Consider the following 18976-nt stretch of genomic DNA (forward strand, 5'->3'; position numbering starts at 1 on the left):
CAACTGTGCACTGATCCGTGGCATACCGAGACAGACGAAAAATAACTGCGATCATGACACGTAAAATTAACAATACAATAGATAAATGTATCATGTTTTGAAATAAGGTTTATAAAGAGAAGGGTCAGAGAATGCCTTGTAAAAAAACGTATCCTTGTTTGGAAATAGTGCTGGCTTGGGAGTCGTCGTCCATGCGTCTCGCTGGATGAGTGTTTCTACAGTAAGTCTGCTAACGCCTTTTGTATTCAGCCATGTCCGAACTAAAAACCCGTGAACTGCTCAATGCCTTATTACGCGATCCGTGGCTCTGGAATGCAATGCAACATTGTTGCGTCGCATAACGAAAATGTGTTCCACTTTAGAAAGCGAGTTTGTTCCAGCCATTTTTTGGGGGGGAGAAGCAAATCACTTCTATGTATTTTGGGGGATTAAACGCCTAAATAATAGTACTCTTCCAGTTGTTTCGAGTTGTCTCGCCTATCATGGAAGATACGGAGCAGAGTGAGGTAAGTCCCTCTTTCTTTCATAGTTTTACCATTTGATGTTGACGACTTTATACTATCCCATTTGCAACTGTTGATCAACATTTACCATTCAACTTTTCGGACAACCCGTCAAAATAAGTTTATAATGAGTACAGTATCTAGGCTACAAACCCTCCATGACAGTGACAGACTTTCTCTGGCAAAACTAGAATGATGACTATAATCAACTGTCATTAACCGCAGACTTGATTTTAACAGGCTTTACCTTGGGCATTTTTCTCATAGTAAATTATAAATGTAAGATTCCTTTCCAAAAACGGCTCTTAAAATAGTTGGGAAGGTCTGGTGGGCATTTAAACAGCTGCACATTTCAGGCAAACCTCTCCTGACTATCCCAACTGCAGCTGACGCTAATAAGCAACAGTTGTTTCCCAAAGTCATGTGGATCCATAGTCTCAACAGTATAGTCATCCACAGAGGAAGGAAAAGGCGATACCTAGTCAGTTGCACAACTGAATGCAGTCAACATAAATGTAGTCAACCTAAATGTGTCTTATGTATTTAACCCACCTCCTCTGAGAAAGTCTACTGTATGTTTTTCATACTGAACAGTGCAGTGCTTGAGATGTGGAAAAAAACATGAATAAATTATAGTTGAAGTCAGAAGTTTCAAACTAGTTTTTCAACCACTCCACACATTTCTTGCTAACAAACTATAGTTTGGTTAGGACATCTACTTTGTGCATGACACAAGTATTTTTTCCAACAATTGTTTACAGACATATTATTTCACTTATAATTCACTGTATCACAATTCCAGTGGGTCAGAAGTTTAAATACACTAAGTTGACTGTACCCTGAAACCTATTGGAAGATTCCAAAAATGATGTCATGGCTTTGGAAGCTTCTAATAGGCTAATTGACATAATTTCAGTCAATTGGAGGTGTACCTGTGGATGTATTTCAAGGCCTACCTTCAAACTCAGTGCCTCTTTGCTTGATATCATCAAAAGAAACCAGCCAAGACCTCATGAAAACAAGTCTGGTTCATTCGTGGGAGCAATTTCCAAATGTCTGACGTTACCATGTTCATCTGTACAAACAATAGTACGCAGGTATAAACCCCATGGGACCACGCAGCTGTCATACCACTCAGAAAGGAGATGCGTTCTGTCTCCTAGCGGTGAACGTACTTTGGTGCAAAAAGTGCAAATCAATCCCAGAACAAGAGCAAAGGACCTTGTTAAGATGCAGGAGGAAAAAGGTACAAAAGTATCTATATCCACAGTAAAATGAGCCCTATATCGACCTAACCTGAAAGGCTGCTCAGCAAGGAAGAAGCCACTGCTCCAAAACAGCCATATGGTTTGCAACTGCCCATGGGGACAAAGTCCTCTGGTCTGATTAAACAAAAATAGAACTGTTTGGGCATGATGACCATCGTTATGTTTGGAGGAAAAAGGGGGAGACTTGCAAGCCGACGAAAACCATCCCAACAGTGAAGCACGGGGGTGGCAGCATCATGTTGTGGTCATGCTTTGCTGCAGGAGGGACTGGTGCACTTCACAAAATAGATGGCATCATGAGGTAGGAAAATTATGTGGATGTATTGAAGCAACATCTCAAGACGTCAGTCAGGAAGTTAAAGCCTGGTCGCAAATGGGTCTTCCAAATGGGCAATGACCCCAAGCATACTTCCAAAGTTGTGGCAAAATGGCATAAGGACAACAAAGTCAACGCCATCACAAAGCCCTGACCTCAATCCTATAGAACATTTGTTGGCAGAACTGAAAAAGCATGTGCGAGCAAGGAGGCCTACAAACCTGACTCAGTCACACCTATTCTGTCAAGAGGAATGGGCCAAAATTCACCCAACCTATTGTGGGAAGCTTGTGGAAGGCTACCTGAAACGTTTGGCCCAAGTTAAACAATTTAAAGGCAATGCTACTAAATACTAATTGAGTGTATGTAAACTTCTGACCCACTGGGAATGTGATGAAAGAAATAAAAGCTGAAATAAATCACTAGTATTATTCTGACATTTCACATTCTTCAAATAAAGTGGTGATCCTAACTGACCTAAGACGAGGACTTTCTACTCTGATTAAATGTCAGGAATTGTGAAAAACTTAGTTTAAATGTGTTTGGCTAAGGTGTATGTAAACTTCCGACTTCAACTGTATGTGTCAGATACAGTCCATGCCGCTTCATCAAAGTGCCATTGACAGACTTCATATTACAACTTTTATAGGTAAGAATCTGCCTGGCAAGGCAGGTGATCTGACAAGTTCAGCATTTTCTCCTTCAATTAAATCAAATTAGTCTCAGAGAGTGCACTAATCTCTCTCAACACAGGGTCATGTTGCCTGAAGCCGGCCTTGAAACCTTGAGACGCTGTTGATAAGTGTCTCTCAGGTGCAGCCCATTGCCCAGTACCCAGAGCAGATCCCCAGCCTGTCAGAGCAGAAGGATGTTCTAGCCCAGGAGGAGAAGCAGGGAGAATGTGGTCTCCCAGAGTTTCACTTTGTTTTTGCCTTGTCTTTGGCCATCTTCATAGCAGCTATTTGCTTTCCAGCTGATAGTCAATCATCATACAATTGCAAGAAACAGCATTGAGACATTCCATTCAATGGAAGGTGCCTATCAGTGTCTGATCTCTGTGGTTGTCTCTCTGTCATGTTAACCCCAGGAGGAGCTGGAGCATGTGGTCCTCTGTCTGCAGGAGGAGGGCATGGCCCCCGGGGCCTCAGTGAAGGAGCAGCTGGGTTTCCTATGGAGGCTGTTCCAGCACAGCGAGGGTCGCCTCGTCGCCGTGACCCATGACTTGGACAGCCTACGAGCACGCCACTCTGCCGAGATGGCCGAGGTGAGCCATTACCCAGAGTTTTGTCTGTGATGCTACACTGTACTGTACAGGCTGCACATACATTCATCTCAATACTTTTTCTCTGATTGGCACCATGTGGTGGGTACAGGAACTCACTCATCTGGCTTCAGCCAAAGCTCAGGGCCTGAGCTGATGATATGTGTCTATCTCAGGTGCAGAGGTACCTGGAGCACATCCGTAGCCTATCAGAGAAGAGGGATGCCCTGGCTCAGGAGTACGAGCAGGAGAATGAGGTCCTCAGGGCCCAGCTGCAACGCCTGACACTCCAGCAAGGTGGGACATAGAACCCAGATAAGATGTGAAAAATGTAACTCTATGGAAACAAATGAACCTTTGGAACGAATAACCATGTTGCTTTAAAAAAAAAAAAATTGTCAACTGTCTTTTTTTTGGTATGTGTATTCCACATCAAATGTAATTATTGAACGATTATGTCATCACACTTCTCTCTTTCAATTGTACGTTCTAGTTTGATTTCATACATCTTTTCCTTTTTATAATGATTCATGAAATGATTCTATAAAAATACAATCTAAACGCACATATGGTTCTTTGTGTGTAGGATTCAAATGTGTATCCCATTCCTGTCAAACCTTCTAAATCAGGGTCATTAGTGTCCTTACCAATGTGTAATAGTCCCCTTTTTAAGTGAAGTGTTGTAGGTATTGCACTTACACAGTAAGGAAGAAAATAAAGTGTGTGTGTGTGTGTGTGTGTGTGTGTGTGTGTGTGTGTGTGTGTGTGTGTGTGTGTGTGTGTGTGTGCAGATGCCCAGATGAATGAGGTGGCTGAGATGTTGTACCAGGAGGGCCTGGCAGAAGTGATTCCCAGCAGCCACAGTGAACAGGTGGCCTACCTGCTGGTGGAGAGGGCCTCCCTGCTGGAGAGACCTGATGACCCCCAGGCCCCGCAAGTCCCCGATGCCCAGGCAGGCACCCCCTCTGCCAGCCAGCAGGAGACACAGTCCCAGACTCAGTGCACCAAAGAGAGCATGGACCAGGTGAGACCAACTCGCTGTCTCATGCTTTCTCTCAGTCCAAGATTATACTGAGTTTATATGAGAGGATTAGGGCTAACCAAAGTACTTTAGAAGTCACATTTATTTTCTTGTTCAGTTTGTTCCAGTGGTTTAGTAACTGTCACAAATGATACATGAAGATATATAGTTACATGGAGATACTATAGTTGGTTCATGTTGTTATAGTGAATTTGCTAAATCAGGGTGTCATAGACAGTGGATGTGCTGCAGCTCCGCTGGTAAGACCATGGAGAGAGAAGATGATCCAGTCTGTGACTAAACTGTTCATTCATTCCACTGTCTTTCCACAAGGGGGCACCCTCACGTGGCCAGAGCTCATGGAAGAGGCTCTTTGGACTCCGCAAGGCAGCTCAGAGCAAACAGGCGTTGGCCTCAGTATGTCCATTTAGATAATACTGCATCCCAGTTAACACTTAGCCAAGCCTGAATAAGATGCTCTAGTTTATGTTGAAACTCATCAGCATGGTGATGGGACCCCTTGTGCATGCCCTCTAATTGCTGTGTTTGCTGTATCTCTTTCCTGTTCTCTTTGCAGCTTGACGTTTATTGGGATGAGTCTTGTCCTTGAGGAAGAATTGTGCGATTTCTGCCAGATGGGTCAAAATTGGCTATATTGAAAAAAAAATCATCAAAACAAAAATATGCTTTTTGGTCTTGATTTAAAGTTACGGTTAGGCATTAGGATTAGCAGTGTGGTTAAAGTTAGGGTTAATGATTGTATGACGTTGTGGCTGTGCCAGCTGGTGACCACTCTGAAGAGCTGCCTCCAGAACAAGATTCATGAGGAAAACGCTAACTCTTTCTAGTTAACATTGTTCCATGTTTCTGGGTGTGTGGATGTAATGGGTAATTTGGAGTCTACACCCCTCAGTGTCAATGGTATCTTGTCTGAACCAAATGCATGTACTGCAAGTGTGATTTCCTGACCAATTTTTTTTTATCGAATGTTTCTGTTTATTCTGTTTTAACCTTCTCGGCGTGAGGAACAGCTAAGGCCTCGCAACAGGGATCTTTCAAATGACTCCACCTTTTCCTGCAGAGAATGATTCGTCAAATCAATAGTACTCCTGTAGACAGTGATGATAGATTCCTCTCCGTGCTCAGTGTTGTGGGTCTGCTCTCTTCCCCTCCCCAGGTTGAGCTCAGGCCGGGGTCAGGGCTCGGTGTGGAGCGTGAGTGGGCCCGTCTAGAGAGAGACCTGGAGGAGGCATCACGCCGCTTGGCCATGGCCCACAGAGAGATCCGACGTCTGACCGATGAGCTAGAGTCAGCCCGCATGACCCAGAGTGCCTATGGTGAGGCCAGATTTCACACAGCCCGTTTCTCTGCTAAGTGAGGGTACTAGTTACTATTCAAATCAAATGTTATTTGTCACATGCGCCAAATACAACAGGTGTAGACCTTGACGTGAAATACTTACTTACAAGCCCTTAACCAACAATGCAGTTAAGAAAAATATTTCCTAAATAAACTGAAGTAAAAAAATAAAAGAGCAACTGTATTAATGTGTGCATTTTTTTGTGTGCCAGTTGTGTGTTATGTGTTTCTCCGACGTCGGTCTTGAATAAGTATATGTGTGCTTTACCCAGAGCCAGAGCTGCAGGGAGCCCAGGAGGAGGTAGAACAGCTCAGGCAGGAAGTGGAAAAGCTCAAGAAATGTGGTAAGAAGATATTTACTTTACATTTTGGATTACTGTAAAACAAAAAAAACAAAAAAAATCCTTTGTGGAGCATTTTCAGAGAACAGCCTTTCAGAATGTCAAAGGAACTGCACCGTATCGCTTTAGGCTTTTCCAGAAGTATGACTGACTGACTAACTGGTGTGGAGACAGTGACACCTATAGTTTAGAGGGTAAAATTTTCCTTTGTCCCTCCTATAGACGTGGTGGAGTTGCGTAAGGCCACGGAGCTGAATGATCGTCTGGACCAGGAGATCAGAGCCCTCAGGACAAGGGTGCGAACCATGGACGCAGAGAGAAAGACCCTCCTAGAGACGGTAATCTGCCATTCCTGGATTCAGTTATCCCCCCTCCTTAAATTGTCATAAAGAAATGGATCATGGACAAGATGTAGTCATTTTGGCTACAATGTGTGAGGGGGGGGGGGTGAAGGTCACGATAGTTGCTGTATGTAATGTGCTCATACTGTTGTTCCCTAGCTGGAGAAAATGAAGCACTCTGACAACGCAGCTAAGATCCACCCAGAAGCACTGCAGCTTAACTTGGCTAAGGTACAACCAAACGCAGTATGGAGATGAGACCCCATCAAACTACAACAAATCAGCTATTGATATCACCATCTTTATAGAAATATCTGTTGCTTCAAAAATAATTGAAGTGGTCATGCAGTAGGTTTTGTCTTTCAAACATTGCCTGTCACTTAACTGCCTGTCCTGTGTTGTGTGTTTCAGGGAGAAGGGATAGCTGCCCCTCAGATGCACACCGTCTGTCTCCAGACAGAACTACTGCTCCTGGACCAGGTCAAGACCCATGAAAGGTCCCACCTCAACTTTGTCTCTAGAACTTAGCCCAAAACCAAACCCAGTATAATCTCAGATTTGTGTTGGCTGATAGTAGATGCTATTCCAGTTAATTCATTTGAAAGTGGAAAGGAAAGTGAAATCTGTTGTCAGATGGTGATGATGTGTCTCTCTTTCATGCAGACGCCTCCAGCAGTCCGAGACCAAGGACAAGTTGAACGATGTGCGGCATCAACTGCAGGGGCTGCAGGAGAAATACGATGAGCTGCTGAATGTTACGAAGAAGGCAGAGGAGTACGAGGACTACGAGGAGCTGAAGAAGCAGAGAGAAGAGGAGGAGAAGGTTCTGGAGCTGCTGATGGATAAGACCGAGGAGGTGGAGGAGGAGTATGAGGAACTGAAGACTAAAAAAGAGGAGGCGGAGAGGGTGTATGAGGAGCTGAAGATTAAGATGGACGAGGAGAAGAAGGAATATGAACATCTGGAGAATATGAGGGAGGAGCTGGAGTTGAAGCTGGATGAAGCTCTTGGCCGGAGCAAGAAGCAGCATAGTAGTCAGGCGGTGGAACTGCAGCTTAAGGTGAGGATGACTCCTGTCCGTCTGATGATGTAGTGCTATGCTGTGGCCACTAGCCGGGGCTACCGAGTTAGTGTGAATGGGCTGGTTGGGACCAATTATGTGTCTATGGTTAGGACCTGTCAATGTTTCTCAAATTTGTTAATGGAATGAACTTACAAGTTTTAAGTTTGATAGAATAGTAACATAACATCGACTTCTTACAGCAAATTGCTTAAATTCACGTTTATATTTAATCTTAAAAATCATCTTACAATTGAAAACCTCTTTCCTGACTACCTTTCCCAAGGAATGATGTAGTTTTGTTTTTACTGTCTATATCCCACACAGTGACCCATTGATTGAAAGCAGCTGATGTTAATGGCTTGTGCTGTGTTTTTCATGGATTTAGCGGGTATTCATTTGACATGGCAGCTTGGTTGCGCTCTCTTTCTTCATTTAACGTCACCCTCCATTGTGTGCCACAGACGGTGTATTGTGTACAGTAGCTGTGGGCGCAGGCCTGCTGTTGATGTATTGATGGATGATGGACATGTTGTTCTGGGTCATGACTGGTAGAGGAGATATTACCCAGTCAGCAAAATTACGTTGAGAAGACGTCTTTTAGACATCCTTTCCCGATGTTGACATCACATGCATTTCAGTGACTGAATGAAAGGTTCAAAGCCTATTTTTCAGGATGTTTAATAAACGTATTTTCCAGACATCGATAAAATGCGCCTTATACGGATGTCAAAAAGACACAGCCTGACGGTAAATGCGTAGTGGGTACCCTGAAATCCAGAACCTGTTTTAAGGTAACATTCCACTTCCTATAATCCTTGTCCTGTCAAAATCAAGAAGTGGAAAGACAGCAGAAACAGACTGGTACCCAGGCTAAAGAGATATTGTCTAAAATAGGGAAATCTCAGTTAATCCATGTTTTGATTAGAAAACAACCTGTTTTGAGGAGGTATCTTGCTACTTTATTGAGACAGTTCTGAAATTACAGAAGGGGAGACAGGTACATGGGAGAAACAGTTCGAAGGGTTGGAGTGAGGAATTAAACCCAAGTCTATGGGCAGAGGAGTGTATGGGCGCGTTCCTCTGCCTAGGTGTTGCTGACACATGCCAGATCTTACTATGCCAGGTTAGGTATTTTACGTATCATCTAACCACATATGCAATCTAGTGCCCAATGCCAGTCGATGGCATGGCACCCAACCATTGGTTGATGCAGGGGAATGTAACCTATATGGCTGTGTTTCCAAAGGCAGCCTAATTCTGATATTTTCTTTCACTAATTGGTGTGTTCACTCTGCTGTGATGGGTCAAAAGACCAAATGAGTGGGGGGGGGGGGGGAAATCAGAATTGGGCTGCCTGTGTAAACACAGCCTAAGTGTCTATGCCTGTAGTGTTACCACTCGACCACAGGATCTGCACCTGAAAACAATCAGCTTTAAAGCTGAAAACTGCATATGTCGAAACAGCGCACTGTTCGGCCCAGCACCTTTGTTATTGCATTTGTTTTGTTGATGAAACAGAGGAGATCAGCTGTACATATGCTGGTGTTCTATCTTGCGTGCAATGATGTCAGAGGGAAAAATAACAGTTTTCGTTGTTTGAAGGAACTTCTTTGTTGTTATATCTCAAATAGACATAGCGGTTTCACCAAGTACCAAATGCTTCCTCAATAGGAGCCCGTTTCTTCAAGATGGCGTCGGAGGGGAGGGCTGCCGTCTTATCGGCGCTAACCAACCATGTGATGTTTGTTTTTTTCGCGTTGTTCATAACTTGTTTTGTACATAATGTTGCTGCTACCGTCTCTAATGACCGAAAATAGCTTCTGGACATCAGAACATTACTCACCTCGAGTTGGACGAAGAGTTCTTTCTTCTTCACTGAGTCGGACACGAGGGATATACTACAGACACCAGGCCCAGATCCATGATTCGCTGGAAAAGGAAACGTAGGTTTTGCGGAAAGAGATCAGGATGCCTTGTGAGGATCAGGCTAATCTGCCCCTGCCTTCCATTCTGCTAGATAACGTTAAATCGATGTCCCATTTATTTTCCAATCTGAAAGCACGTATATCCTACCAACGGGACATTAAACATTGTAATATCTTATGTTTCACCGAGTCGTGGCTGAACGACATCTTTAAGAACATACAGCTGGCGGGTTATACACTATCGGCGGGACAAAACAGCAGCCTCTGGTAAGACACTGGGCGGGGGCCTATGCATATTTGTAAACAATAGCTGGTGCACGATATCTAAGGAAGTCTCAAGGTTTTGCTTGCCTGAGGTAGAGTATCTCATGATAAGCTGTAGACCACACTATCTACCTAGAGAGTTTCTGTTTCCTAGCTGTCTACATACCACCACAGACCGAGGCTGGCACTAAGACTGCACTCAATGTTCCGCCATAGGAAGTATTCCGCCATAGGAAAACGCTCATCCAGAGGTGGTGCTTCTGGTGGTTTGCAGGGAAACTTAAATCAGTTTTACCTAATTTCTATCAGCAAGTTAAATGTGCAACCAGAGGGGAAAACTATTCAAGACCACCTTTACTCCACACACAGAGACGCATAGAAAGCTCTCCCTCCATTTGGTAAATCTGACCATAACTATATCCCCCTGATTCCTGCTTACAAGCAAAAACTAAAGCAGGAAGCACCAGTGACTCGGCCTATAGAAATTGTGGTCAGATGAAGCAGATGCTAAACTGCAGGACTGTTTTGCTAGCACAGACTGGAATATGTTCTGGGATTCTTCCGATGGTATTGAGGAGTACACCACATCAGTCACTGGCTTTATCAATAAGTGCATCGATGATGTTGTCTCCACAGTTACTGTACATGCATACCCCAACTAGAAGCCATGAATTACAGGCAACATTCGCACTGAGCTAAAGGGTAAAGCTGCCGCTTTCAAGGAGCGGGAATCTAACCCGGAAGCTTATAAGAAATCCTACCATGCCCTCTGACGAACCATGAAACAGGCAAGCGTCAATATAGGACTTAAATCAAATCGTACTACACCGGCTGACGCTTGTTGGATGTGGCAGGGCTTGCAAACTATTACAGACTACAAAGGGAAGCACAGCCGAGAGCTGCCCAGTGATACAAGCCTACCAGACAAGCTAAATAACTTCTGTGCTCGCTTTAAGGCAAGTAACATTGAAACATGCATGAGAGCATCAGCTGTTCTGGACGACTGTGTGTTCACGCTCTCCGCAGCCGATGTGAGTAAGACCTTTTAAACAGGTCAACATTCACAAGGCCGCTGGGCCAGACGGATTACCAGGACGTGTACTCCGGGCATGCGCTGACCAGCTGGCAAATGTCTTCACTGACATTTTCAACCTCTCCCTTTCTGAGTCTGTAATAGCAACGTATTTCAAGCAGACCACTATAGTCTCTGTGCCAAAGAACACTAAGGTAACCTGGCTAAATGACTACCGGCCCATAGCACTCACGTCTGTAGCCATGAAATGCTTTGAAAGGCTGGTCATGGCTCACATCAACACCATTATCCCAGAAACCCTAGACCCACTCCAATTTGCATACTGCACCAACAGATCCACAGATGCAATCTCTATTGCACTCCACACTGCCCTTTTCCACCTGGACAAAAGGAACACCTATGTGAGAATTCTGTTCATTGACTACAGCTCAGTGTTCAACACCATAGTGCCCTCAAAGCTCATCACTAAGCTAAGGACCCTGGGACTAAACACCTCCCTCGGCAACTGGATCCTGGACTTTCTGACGAGCCACCCCCAGGTGGTAAGGGTAGGTAACAACACATCCGCCACACTGATCCTCAACACGGGGTTCCCTCAGGGGTGCGTGCTCAGTCCCGTCCTGTACTCCCTGTTCACTCATGACTGCACGACCAGGCACGACTCCAACACCATCATTAAGTTTGATGACACAACAGTGGTAGGCCTGATCATGGACAACGATGAGACAGCCTATAGGGAGGTCAGAGACCTGGCCGTGTGGCGCAAGGACAACAACCTCTCCCTCAGCGTGATCAAGACAAAGGAGATGATTGTGGACTACAGGAAAAGGAGGACGAGAATGTCCCCATTCTCATCGATGGGGCTGTAGTGGAGCAGGTTGAGAGCTTCAAGTTCCTTGGAGTCCACATCACCAACAAACTAACATGGTCCAAGCACACCAAGACAGTCATGAAGAGGGCACGACAAAACCTATTCACCCCCAGGAGACTGAAAAGATTTGGCATGGGTCCTCAGATCCTGAAAAGGTTTTACAGCTGCACCATCGAGAGCATCCTGACGGGTTGCATCACTGCCTGGTATGGCAACTGCTCAGCCTCCGACCGCAAGGCACTACAGAGGGTAGTGCGTACATCACTGGGGCCAAGCTTCCTGCCATCCAGGACCTCTATACCAGGCGGTGTCAGAGGAAGGCCCTAACAATTGTCAAAGACTCCAGCCACCCTAGTCATGGACTGTTTGTTCTCTTTGCTACTGCACGGGCATGCGGTACCGGAGCGCCAAGTCTAGGTCCAAGAGGCTTCTAAACAGCTTCTATCCCCCAAGCCATTAAACTCATTAACAGCTAATCAAATGGCCACGCTGCTGATACTCTATAATATCTATGCACAGCCACTTTAATAACTCCACCTACATGTACATAATAACCTCGACACCAGTGCCCCCCCCCCGCATGTTGCCTCTGTACCGGTACCCCCTGTATATAGCTTGGCTATTGTTATTTACTGCTGCTCTTTAATTATTTGTTATTCTTATCTCTTTTTTTTTTCTTCTTAAAACTGCATTCTTGGTTAAGGGCTTGCAAGTAAGCATTTCAATGTAAAGTCTACTACACCTGTTGTATTTGGCGCATGTGACAAATCCAATTTGATTTGATAGTCCAGGAGGAAGAACACAAACTATCCAGACAGCAGCAGATGACTATGCAGGTTCTGACCACAGTGAGTCCACTTTACTGTGCCAACAGGACAACCCTAACCCATCAGTCACAGGATCACTAGGGGCCCAATTCAGACTTATGAAATGTATGCCTTTTCTACGCATTTTGATTTAAGCGCTTCTCAGTATTTGGTATTCAGACTTACCTTAGACTGTTTATGTTTTATTTATTTAACTTGGAAAGTCAGTTAAAAACAAATTATTATTTACAATGACGACCTACCAGGGAACAGTGGGTTAACTGCCTTGTTCAGGGGCAGAACGACAGATTTTTACCTTGTCAGCTCAGTGTAACGCTCGTCTGAAGAAGAGGACCAAAGCGCAGTGTGGGACGTGTTTATGATTATTTATTCAAACTGAACACGGAAACAAAACAACAAAGTGGAACAAAACGAAACAGTTCTGCCTGGTGCAAACACAAAACAGAAAACAACTACCCACAAAACACAGGTGGGAAAAAGCTGCCTAAGTATAATTCTCAATCAGAGACAACGATAGACAGCGGCCTCTGATTGAGAACAACACCCGACCAAACCCAAAGAAATAGAAATAAAGAAACTAGAATGCCCACCCTAGTCACACCCTGGCCTAACCAAAATGGAGAATAAAAACCTCTATCCCCCCACTTTGGTGGCACCTCTGGTGCGGGGAACCTCGCCGCCAACCCCGGACTGGGGACCCTCGCTGCGGGCCCCGGACTGGGCACCCTTAACCAAGAATGCACAAAACAGAAAACAACTACATACAAAACACAGGTGGGGAAACAGCGGCCTCTGATTGAGAACAACACCCGGCCAAAGAAATAGAAAACATAAAAATAAAGAAACTAGAATGATCTAACCAAAATAGAGAATAAAAACCTCTCTATGGCCAGGGTGTGACACTCGGGGATTCTATCCAGCAATCTTTCGTTTACTGGCCCAACGCCCTAACCACTAGGCTACCTGCCGCCCCATTTTTAATGATTGCATTTCGTAAGTGGCTAGTATGCATCAACTACCTTTAACTAAAACCACGGCAAAAGTTTTGCCTACAAACTTTGGTTTGAATCGTGATGTCCTCGGAATTTGTTTTTTTTCTCCTTATCGAAGTAAGCAGTGCGAAGTTCGTTCATCAATGCCAAAAGAGTCAATCATTGAAACCAGACCGTAGTCACTGTGTTGCCTAGGGTCGGGTTTTCTAAGACTAAATACGGTGTACATTTTATTCGAATTTTGTTGACAGACTCACTATAATATATAGAGAGAACGGGTTCAGAATATTAAGGATCAATGAAAGATAGCCATCAAAATATCTGTTTCAGCACTAATTGGTAAAATTACTTGATCTTGTATATTTTAGGAATCTACCTTCTTCATAAAAAATGTAAAACGTTTAGGAGAGCCTTTACACACTAAATATATTGTTTGATAAAAAAATACAACGGTTTGATTATTAATCCTGAAAGTTGCAATTCAGTTGTTCAATCCATTAAATACTGGAAGTGGAGAAGCGTGTAACAGTAGAAGTTGACCGAAGGTCCTATAAATCTACCCTAATCCTCACTGATCATGGAACTGATATGACAACAGTCCAGTCGTCGTGTGCCAGGCTCCAGGTTTAAACTGCCAGGCTTGGTTTGCGTTCCGTGACGATTCCATGAAGTGGGCGACATGTCACAAGTTATTGAACAACTTGTAATATGTTAAATATGATCTATTATTGCTTTTGAGCAATAGAGCTGAAACCTAAACATCTAGAGTGCACAAAGGTTAAATTTGGCCCAACTGTCACTCTTTGTGGATTTGGCTTGTCATCTCATTTGGCTTGTCATCTCATTTGGCTTGTGTCTCCAAGATTTATCCCTACAAGTAATATGGCCATACAATTTAAATTCTGTAAGCACAGCATTTCATATACTTCAGTGTGGGAACGGGGCACACACAGCCTAACTGTCATGTTGATATGCTTCAGTGTGGGAACGGGGCACACATAGCCTACCTGTCATGTTGATATGCTTCAGTGTGGGAACAGGGCACACATAGCCTACCTGTCATGTTGATATGCTTCAGTGTGGGAACGGGGCACACATAGCCTACCTGTCATGTTGATATGCTTCAGTTTGCTGCCATATGACTGGTTTCACATTTGTCTCCAAAGATCATGAGGTAAAATACATCTAAAACAATTTATATTTTATATTTATAATTTATATTTACAATCCCCTTATCCAAACGGATTGATAATTTACCTAGCTCCTATCAATAGCTCTCATCAATTAGTAAATTACAGTGCATGGAGAATTAGTGAATACCACTGGTTTTACAAGTTTTTTTTTTTTTACACACTTAGTGAAATAAATATGCCAATAGGTCTTTGTTGTAAATGTTTTGGTGCCAAACTGGTGGCAGTTGTGAAAAAAGAAAATAGTAGGTACCCAGAGTTACCTCTGCTGTAGAGGATAAGTTCATTATCCGAACTTCACCTCAGATTGCAGCCCAAAATGCTTCACAGAGTTCAAGTAACAGACACATCTCAACATCAGCTGTTCAGAGGAGACTGCGTGAATCAGGCCTTCATGGTCAAATTGCTGCAAAGAAACCACTACTAAAGGACACCAATAATAAGAAGAGACTTGCTTGGGCCAAGAAACACGAGTAGTGAACATTAGACCGGTGGAAATCTGTCCTTTGGTCTGATGAGTCCAAATCTGAGATTTTTGGTTCCAACCGCTGTGTCTTTGTGAGACGCAGAGTAGGTGAACAGATGATCTCCGCATGATTGGTTTCCACCGTGAAGCATGGAGGAGGTGGTGTGATGGATTGGGGGTGCATTGCTGGTGACACTGTCATTGATTTATTTAGAATTCAAGGCACACTTAACCAGCATGGCTACCACAGCATTCTGCAGCAATACCTCCGGGCTGTGTACGGGCTATTTGACCAACAAGGAGAGTGATGGAGTGCTGCATCAGTTGACCTGGCCTCCACAGTCACCCGATCTCAACCCAATTAAGATGGTTTCGGATGAGTTTTACCGCAGATGCTCCGCATATGTGGGAACTCCTTCAAGACTGTTGGAAAAGCATTCCTCATGAAGCTGGTTGAGAGAATGCCAAGAGTGTACAAAGCTGTCAAGGCAAAGGGTGGCAAATCAAAATGGCATATCAAAATAAATGTTGATTTCTTTTTTTTTTTTGGTTACTACATTATTCCATATGTGTTATTTCATAGTTTTGATGTCTTCACTATTATTCTACAATGTAGAAAATAGTCAAAATAATGAAAAACCCTTGTGTCCAAACTTTTGACTTGTACAGTATGTCAACAATCCTTCCTCCAAAGGACCATTTTATGGATTACATTTTGTGAAAACAAGTCATGGTTTCTCTGTATGTAAATGTACTGGTTGTGTGTGTGGTTGTGGTGGTGTTCAGGTGTGTGCTGAGTTGAAGCAGGGCCAGGCTATGGTCAGCCATCTGGAGCAGAGTGCTCTGCAGCAGGAGAGTAGGGAGCTGAGGGAGGGGCTGGCCCAGAGCAGCCAGAAAGCCCAGAGTTGCAGCCGTCTGCAGGAAGAGCTGAGCGCTGAGAGGGCCAAGCTCAAAGACATGGAGGTAGAGGTGAGACACCATGCAGGAGTGCAGTGTCATTCATAGTCTTCAGCCTATAGTCTCAAGCCAGGGGTGGCCAATCAATTTCCGCAGAGGGACAGTGAAATTTCTTCCAATCAACTTTGTTCCAGTTCATTAAACTAATTTAAATTCCACGCTGATTAGTTGAGTCAGCTGCATTACTGTGGATACGATTGGCACCCATAGAGAGAGAAATAAAATAAAATCTGTAGTTCTGAGCTCTCTGACCAAGCCAAACAGAATAATAGTAGTAGTACTTTTCACACAAGGTAAATTACCTCTTCCCTCCGCTGCCTCTTTGACTCAGATGCAGAGTCTGCAGCAGCAGCTGAAGAGCACAGAGCACCAGCTGAACGTGGAAAGAAACCGCAACACAGAGTCTGGCCAGCAAGAGGAGGCAGCAAGATACACGGCCCTTAGGACTCAGGACAACCAGCTCCACAGGTACCTTCTCCTACTAAAGGCCCCTCTGCTGCTTCAGTTAAACTGTTTAAACCAGCAACCAGCTGTGTGATGGTCAGTTATGGTCTTGTAGTGGTTTGCTTGTGCAGTTGTAGATATGTGGTCCTGGTCTAAAAGTGTGTGTGTTTGGTTCATTCAGGAGGATGTGGGAGCAGAGGGAGGAGGAGCTGCAGGATGAGGGGTGTTCCCTGCGAGAGGTGGAAGCCTCCCTGAACTGCACTAACTCAGAGCTGAGCCTCCGATTTAAAGGCCAGCAGACACAGCTAGATGTCCTACAGAGTCAGACAGGCACAGCCAGCCAGGAGGTGAGTGACCTGGCACCCTCTGACTATGGTTTGATTTGATTTGATTTGAAATACATTTGAAATTTCATAAATTTGATTTGATATGGGGCATGGCACTCTCTCTTCATTTCAAGAGAAAGCTGTCAAATAACTAAATGTATAGTGCGGCCCTTGATAAAGATTAGCAACAATGATTGTATAAAATAAATAATACAAATACTGAGCTATATTGTATGCCAAAATAGGATATTTACAGTGGGGCAAAAAAGTATTTAGTCAGCCACCAATTGTGCAAGTTCTCCGACTTAAAAAGATGAGAGAGGCCTGTAATTTTCATCATAGGTACACTTCAACTATGACAGACAAATGAAAAAAAAATCCAGAAAATCACATTGTAGGATTTTTAATGAATTTATTTGCAAATTATGGTGGAAAATAAGTATTTGGTCACCTACAAACAAGCAAGATTTCTGGCTCTCACAGACCTATAACTTCTTCTTTAAGAGGCTCCTCTGTCCTCCACTCGTTACCTTTATTAATGGCACTTGTTTGAACTTGTTATCTGTATAAAAGACACCTGTCCACAACCTCAAACAGTCACACTCCAAACTCCACTATGGCCAAGACCAAAGAGCTGTCAAAGGACACCAGAAACAAAATTGTAGACCTGCACTAGGCTGGGAAGACTGAATCTGCAATAGGTAAGCAGCTTGGTTTGAAGAAATCCACTGTGGGAGCAATTATTAGGAAATGGAAGACATGCAAGACCACTGATAATCTCCCTCTATCTGGGGCTCCACGCAAGATCTCACCCCGTGGGGTCAAAATGATCACAAGAACGGTAAGCAAAAATCCCAGAACCACACGGGGGGACCTAGTGAATGACCTGCAGAGAGCTTTGAACAAAGTAACAAAGTCTACCATCAGTAACACACTACGCCGCCAGGGACTCAAATCCTGCAGTGCCAGACGTGTCCAGGCTCGTCTGAAGTTTGCTAGAGAGCATTTAGATGATCCAGAAGAAGATTGGGAGAATGTCATATGGTCAGATGAAACCAAAATATAACTTTTTGGTAAAAACTCAACTCGTCGTGTTTGGAGGACAAAGAATGCTGAGTTGCATCCAAAGAACACCATACCTACTGTGAAGCATGGGGGTGGAAACATCATGCTTTGGGGCTGTTTTTCTGCAAAGGGACCAGGACAACTGATCCGTGTAAAGGAAAGAATGAATGGGGCCATGTATCGTGAGATTTTGAGTGAAAACCTCCTTCCATCAGCAAGGGCATTGAAGATGAAACATGGCTGGGTCTTTCAGCATGACAATGATCCCAAACGCCCGGGCAACGAAGGAGTGGCTTCGTAAGAAGCATTTCAAGGTCCTGGAGTGGCCTAGCCAGTCTTCAGATCTCGACCCCATAGAAAATCTTTGGAGGGAGTTAAAAGTCCGTGATGCCCAGCAACAGCCCCAAAACATCACTGCTCTAGAGGAGATCTGCATGGAGGAATGGGCCAAAATTCCAGCAACAGTGTGTGGAAAACCTTGTGAAGACTTACAGAAAACGTTTGACCTCTGTCATTGCCAACAAAGGGTATATAACAAAGTATTGAGAAACTTTTGTTATTGACCAAATACTTATTTTCCACCATAATTTGCAAATAAATTCATTAAAAATCCTACAATGTGATTTTCTGGATTTGTTTTCTTCTCATTTTGTCTGTCATAGTTGAAGTGTACCTATGATGAAAATGACAGGCCTCTCTCATCTTTGTAAGTGGGAGAACTTGCACAATTGGTGGCTGACTAAATACTTTTTTTCCCCACTGTATGTTATTTTAAACTAATATAATTGCTGAGAGGAAGACATTTTGTTAATAGTAATAAAAAATGTTTTCCGAAAAGGTAGAGGTCAAAATTATTGACAACCCTGAAGATTCTTATAAATAAAGTAGTCAAAAGTTTTTGATTTGCTCCCATATTCCTAGCACACAATGACTACATCAAGCTTTCAGATTATTTTGTGCCCAAACAAAATTTATGGTAAATAATGTATTGTATCATTTTGGAGTCACTTTTATTCTAAATAAGAATATGTCTCTAAACACTTCTACATTGTGGATGCTACCATGATTACGAATAATAATGAGTGAGAAAGTTATAGCGGGTCAAATGTCATACCCCCAAGACATGCTAACCTCCCCTGTTAT

The 18976-nt window shown here is 43.7% G+C and overlaps 1 protein-coding gene across 1 annotated transcript in view; it reads left to right on the forward strand.

Moving 5' to 3' along the window:
- The first annotated feature begins 342 nt into the window (after nucleotides 1-342).
- si:dkey-264d12.5 (uncharacterized) overlaps nucleotides 343-18976 on the forward strand; it is a 31880-nt gene continuing 13246 nt past the window's right edge. The window contains 14 exon segments of the mRNA XM_021609369.3: nucleotides 343-506; nucleotides 3175-3351; nucleotides 3525-3645; nucleotides 4140-4372; nucleotides 4703-4786; nucleotides 5547-5706; nucleotides 6001-6072; nucleotides 6292-6407; nucleotides 6570-6641; nucleotides 6822-6907; nucleotides 7074-7470; nucleotides 15828-16010; nucleotides 16330-16466; nucleotides 16624-16789. Coding sequence (XP_021465044.3) covers nucleotides 483-506; nucleotides 3175-3351; nucleotides 3525-3645; nucleotides 4140-4372; nucleotides 4703-4786; nucleotides 5547-5706; nucleotides 6001-6072; nucleotides 6292-6407; nucleotides 6570-6641; nucleotides 6822-6907; nucleotides 7074-7470; nucleotides 15828-16010; nucleotides 16330-16466; nucleotides 16624-16789 — 2028 coding nt within the window. The 5' untranslated portion in view covers nucleotides 343-482.

Source organism: Oncorhynchus mykiss, chromosome 7, assembly GCF_057628025.1.
Source record: "Oncorhynchus mykiss isolate SJ-2025 chromosome 7, ASM5762802v1, whole genome shotgun sequence".
NCBI classification, from domain to species: Eukaryota; Metazoa; Chordata; class Actinopteri; order Salmoniformes; family Salmonidae; genus Oncorhynchus; species Oncorhynchus mykiss.